Source organism: Lactuca virosa, chromosome 2 (genome assembly GCF_052849685.1).
Source record: "Lactuca virosa cultivar CGN04683 chromosome 2, Lactuca_virosa_CGN04683_v6, whole genome shotgun sequence".
Lineage (NCBI taxonomy): Eukaryota > Viridiplantae > Streptophyta > Magnoliopsida > Asterales > Asteraceae > Lactuca > Lactuca virosa.
In genome coordinates, this window is record NC_136427.1 from 169,957,605 (window position 1) to 169,963,890 (window position 6,286).

A 6,286-nucleotide genomic window follows, 5' to 3' on the forward strand; every position below is an offset into this window, starting at 1 on the left:
TGCTCTCGCTAGACTTTGTGATGTTTATGATATAAATTGATATTTTTTCCCTGTATGGAACATATGATAGAATAATATCAAAATTTTAATAGAGTAAATTACACGAATCGTACAAGTGTCAAAATGCACGTTTAGTCCCTATTTTTAAAAATTAACTCGGACCGTCCCTTATATCATAAACAGGTGCACGCTTCGTCCCTCGTTAGTTTAAATTTGCATACTTCATCCCTTTTGAGACATGGAATGACTAAAATACCCTTTATAGTTTATTTTTCATTTATTTTAATATTTTTGATTAATTTGTTAAACCTAATATTTATATCTCTCTCTTTATATTTTGTTGAAGAAGAATTAACCACCACCACCACCGGAATGCACAGCCACCACCACCACCACCGGAATGAGCAACCATCACCGGAAATCTGCACAACCACCACCTGTTTTCCCTGAAAAATAACCACAAGCCACCTCCTTCACCATCGCCACCCTCCTGTATAACAACTGGCAACCACCCCCTTCAAACACCACCTGTCACCGCTCCATCATTAATACCGTCGGAGGATCCAGCAAGATGCTGGAGTGCAGATCTGAACAGGAAAATAGAAGCTTGGGGATGAGTGCAGATTCGCTACCATCTCGCCGGAAAAATGAGAGGCGACTAGGGTTTGGTGCATCGATGGACCACCCATATTTTCCGGTACAACCACCTCAAACATTCCCTTCTTCCTTCTCTTCCAGTGGTGAAACCTTATTCCATCTTCTCAGTTCGATCTATAACCACAAATTGAGAACAGATCGAGAACAAGAAACCCATATCTGCTATCCTCTTGCCGGATAAACAACAGGCGGCTAGGGTTTGGTTTCCGGCATGTCTTGTTCTTTCAGGCAATGATCTATGTAGCTTGCTACCCTCTCACCGGAAAAACGTGATCGTTTGCTTTGTGCGATTCCTGTTCCTCATCTATTTTCGCTCATCTTCAAAGTATCTCAACATTCGAAGAAATATAGCAGAAATGGGAAAGGGATACGAGGCCCAATGTTTGTGAAAAATGTCTAAACGAGAGGATCATCAAAATAATGAAACTAGGAATAAACGGTGGTGGTGTTTTTTTGGTATTGCCGGAAAGTTATGGAGACCAAAAGGAAACCTGGAAAAAAAAAGTAGGGAAAGAAAAAGGGGAGGGTGGAGATATATATTTTTTTTTTTTAATCTAAAATTAATAAACAGATAAAAGAAAAATAGAAAAAGAAATTGCTAAGGGCAAAATAGTCTTTTAATGTTGGGAGGGATGAAGCGTGCAATTTTTAAACAAACAAGGGACGGTCCGAGTTAATTTTTAAAAATAGGGACTGAACGTGCATTTTGGAACGTGCATTTTGGCACTTGCACGAGGGACGATTCGTGTAATTTACTCATTTTAATATTATAATGAAATAAAAATAACAATAATTACTTAATTAGTCAACGGAGATAGGCCAAATGGACAGCACAGTGTGCCCGTGAATAGCTTTGTGATGCAATATTGCCATGGCAGTTGGCAGGCAGGTCAAGGGTGGTATGGTGTGGTGGCCTGGTGGGGTATATTCCCACTGTGTTACTGTCTATGAATGGATCAGCATGATTATATGTATACCTACCTGTATTTGTCTATAAGGGTAATCACTACAATTTCATAATAGCTTTCATATTATATGATATCATGTTTTTTAGGAATTATTACAAAATAATCATTTATATAATAGAATAGTGATATTATAAGAAATTAATTTATTAATGATCTTCATGATATACACATTTGGTTTGTTATTTATTTCGCAAGATATAATTTTGGAATTATATAAATATTCTCAAAATTTGGATAATTCCATAAAATACCGATAATTTTGCAGATTTTGGATACTTTAGTAAACACTATAAGAAATATGTGGAGTCATTTGTTTACTTTCGATATTTCCTAGTCTTTTGCTTTACTCTCCGAAAAAGTTTCTATGGTGAGATGATGGACTCCAAAATATATAGACATTTAGAAGTGTGTCTAGCCGATATGAGACGCATTAACATTCTCATTCAATGAAGATAGACAAAAAGATATTAAAGGGTGTTTGGAATTTCATTTTGAAGTTAAAAATGATTTTTCTCCAAGAGGACTTATTGACTTATTAATATGAGAAAAGAATATTTTAAAAAAATGTTTGTATTAATTTTTTAGTGGCAAAAATCAATAAGTTAAAAAGTTTTTAGTTATCTTATTGACTTTTGCTTGTTTTTTATTTTAATAAGTCATAGGTCATTCCAACAAATCACAAATTGTAATTTCTTCAAAATTCTCTTCAAAGACTAAACTAAAAATTGTTTTAAAAGTCCATATTAGATATCAAAAAACTTTTTTTAACTTTTTGACTTTTCAAAGTGTTTTTAGATAATATCCCAAACACCCCCAAAACTATAGCGAAGCTAGAAGCCGACTCTCATTGATATCACGTAAGATACTAAGATATATGTTTAGTCTTTTTGTTTACTCCTAAGAATAGCTCTTACAAAGATAGACAATGAGAGATTAAGCCACATAAACGAGCTCTTATGGAAAGACATATAGACAAAAACTTATAGTCAAGAAATAAAATATTAGTTTTGATTTCATTGTTTCTGGTTGTTTCAGATTTATTCGCAAGTGAAATGATGAGTTTGATATCGTCTTCTTTATGGATATTTGATGTGTTTCAATGCATAAGGTACAAGTTAATATAAATAACATCACTTCGCATCAAGCATCGTCTCTTCGTTAGTATTCTCCTTTTGATTATAGAGATTAGACCATGATATATAATCATGTCACCTGGAACAAAATTTCCACACCATAATTCTTAATCCCCGAAAAAGGTTAAATATTTTTTAATTAAAAAAAAAAAAAAAAGACTAATCCCATGCACTAGGTGCACCAGCCCCACCATAACCACCACCATATCCACCACCACCATATCCACCACCACCACCACCATCATAGTAATCCATTCCCCCACCACCACCACCGCCAACCCCCCTATTGAACGAATTCTCCTTTCTAAAATCCCGGCCACCAAACCGCCCGCCGGACCGCCTACCCTTACCACCACCATAAGCCGCCCGGCTCGCATACCGAGTCAACCACTGTGGCACTTCTTGATTAGCTTCTTGCATAAGATCCGCTAGCGGTTTAGCTAACGACATATTATTCTCATTAAAAAAAGCCGTAGCCAATCCCGTCTTGCCAGCTCGCCCTGTCCTCCCTATCCGGTGTACATAGTCATCAATGTCATTAGGAAGGTCAAAATTAACCACGTGTGAAACATGTGGGATATCCAACCCACGTGCTGCCACGTCAGTTGCCACAAGAATTGGAGTCTTCCCACTCTTAAATGACCTCAATGCCAACTCCCTTTCCTATTAATAATAAAAAAAACAAAAATTAGAAAATTAACTTTTATTCATTTTTTTAACTTTAACTCTAATTTTTTTTTACCGGTTGTGTTCTGTCTCCATGAATTGTAGTAGCGGGAAACGAATTGCCACATAGCCAATATTCAAGTGAATCGGCTCCTTTTTTTGTCTCAACAAAAACTAGTGTAAGAGGTTGCTGAATAAAAAAAATATATTACATTACATTAAATAGATTGAAACGAAAAAAATTATAAAAAGTGTACACGTGTACCTTGCCAGATCCATTATCTATTTGTGCATGAAGAAGGTCCATAAGGTGGCTTCTTTTATCAGTTTCTTGAACAAATTCCACCCTTTGAACAATCAAATCAGTACTTGACCCAACACGCCCCACAGTTAGAAATATATAATTTGAAAGAAAATCAGACGCAAGTCTCTGTGTAAAAACATTATATAAATTAAAAAACTATATATTAAAAGTTAAAACGATTAAAATTAATAAAAAAATCAAAAAAACCTGGATTTCTCTAGGAAAAGTGGCACTGAAAAGCATTGTTTGTCTTCCACCAGGTGGAGGCATGTCTGTTTGTTCCACTATTTTTCTAATTTGAGGCTCAAATCCCATATCCAACATACGATCTGCTTCATCAAGAGCTAAATACCTTATCATTTGTAATGACACTTTTGCCCTTTCAAGTAAATCAACTAATCTTCCAGGTGTTGCCACAAGTATATCAACTCCTCTCTCAAGCTCTCTCAACTTCAAAATAGCCAATCAACTTAATACGTATATATACTAGAAAATATTACCAATTTACCATATTACCCCTAAGTTGTACTTACCTGTTGATTAATAGGTGCTCCACCATAAACAACCACCACCTTCACACCTGTCTGATAAGCAAACTTTCGAGCTTCCAAATGTATCTGAAAACACAATGATAATCAAACATAATAACATATAAAGATTAGAGACATTAATTATGCAAAGGGTATGAAATTGGTGAAAGTCAAAGAGTCAAACCTGACAAGAGAGTTCCCTAGTGGGAGAAAGAATAAGAGCAAGAGGAAAGACAGTTCTAAAACCATGTGGTCTTTGCACAGATTGACCCCTCATAATTCCACTAATTATAGGAAAGCAAAAAGCAGCTGTTTTTCCAGATCCTGTTTGAGCACAAGCCATAAGATCTCTTCCAGCAAGAGAAATGGGAATAGTGTAACGTTGAACAGGGGTAGGTTTGACATATTTGCACCTCCTAATGTTGAGATTTAAAGCTTCTCCTAAGTCTATTTCAGCAAAAGTGTTAACTGGAGGGGGGACATTAACACCACTTGTTTCAACAGGAATATCTTCATAAGCATCAAAGTTGATACCACTGCTTTCTTGATCTGATGCAATTTCTTCAGGGGAGTCTACATCATCATTACCAAATGGATTGGCTTCATATTCTCTACCACCCCAACTACCACCTCTGTTTCCCCAACCACCACGTCCACCACCACCACCACGGCCGCCAGTATTGTACCCTGGCCTACCATAGTCAGCCCTAGGAGCCACCCACCGTGAGCCGCTTGTTTGTCCGCTATATCCTGACCTATCATTGATCAGAAGTGGGCCATTGTTTGATGTAGGTGGGCCAGGCATTTGTTCAGGAGTGCGTGGTCTGTTACGAAGATGAGGGGGGACATACGCAGGTTTTTGGGGAGCATTTGAAGCTCCACCAACCCCATAACCATCAGAGCCAGAAGCTGCATTATCAACAGCATCAGCCCACGAGGTTCTCATGGTATATAGGAATAGAAATCCTCAACCCTAGGGTTTAATATCCCGAAAATCCAAAATCAGAAGCTAATTTTCTTAACCTAAACCGAGAGATACCAAAAAAATGTTGCTTGCAGGTTTATATTGACACCGATCGATCGAAAAGTTGCAATCGTTACCACACAGATCAATTCCTGAACACAATGAAACGAAGAATAAAATCAACATTGTGGCAGGATATCATCGTATCAGTTCCAATTAGCTATATGACATGCATTTGCAGAAAAAACTTCATACCATGCAAATCGCATAAATCAGCCAACAAAACTAAACGATATCATTGATGTTAGACTGGAAAAATGTTGCTAAATACTAAAATCCAATCCAAGGAGTTCTAGAATCCCGATGAAATCGAGTTTGTGTATATATCTACCTAGCTACAGACACGCTTTTCAAATACAGATAACTATAAGCCGCGTATAAAACGGTAACCGGATAATTTAGATAAGGATGGACGTAGTGCTCCTTGAAAGCAATGAGATCGAGCGTTTCACGAATTGATTGTTAGCTCGAAAGACAAATGGACGTAAAACAATATAGATACATATAAACATCAGAGATAGAGAATAAGAACACATACAGGAAAAGGAGAAGGACGAACCTGAGATGAAGGAATTGAAGAGGAAAATCTGTATCAATGGCGGAGGGAGATAATGCAGAATTGTAGGATAAATCAGAAACCCTAATAAAGGGGAAAAGGCCTATATTTCAGAGAAGAGAAAGAATGGGGACAATAAATCGAAAATATAGGATTATGAGATGCTGATGTGCGATTAGATTTTGAAACAAATAATTTTTAAACAAAATAAAAGATTGCAATGCCATGAGTTTCAAATAGTCGTCATCATCATCACTAATAAATCATAATTTAAAATTTGAAAATTATGTCTTACACATTTATAAAATAAAAATATTATATGAATGTCAAATTAAGTGGTGCAAACCATGAAAAGATAGCAATAATTATTCATTTTTAAAATGTTGATATTATTAAATACTAGATATCATCGTTGTCCTACTTTATCATTTGGGTCAACGGGTATGGT

General features: G+C 36.2%; 1 protein-coding gene across 1 annotated transcript; it reads right to left on the reverse strand.

The window, feature by feature from the left end:
• Window positions 1-2,759: 2,759 nt before the first annotated feature.
• On the reverse strand, window positions 2,760-5,987 carry LOC145159718 (DEAD-box ATP-dependent RNA helicase 11-like). The gene is made up of 7 exons (XM_079078740.1): window positions 5,842-5,987; window positions 4,443-5,374; window positions 4,262-4,345; window positions 3,936-4,178; window positions 3,690-3,854; window positions 3,501-3,614; window positions 2,760-3,421 (listed from the first exon to the last, which is right to left on the reverse strand). Exons 2-7 carry the CDS (start codon window positions 5,202-5,204, stop codon window positions 2,918-2,920), a joined length of 1,872 nt encoding a protein of 623 aa, XP_078934866.1. The 5' UTR covers window positions 5,205-5,374; window positions 5,842-5,987; the 3' UTR covers window positions 2,760-2,917.
• Between the last annotated feature and the right edge of the window lie 299 nt (window positions 5,988-6,286).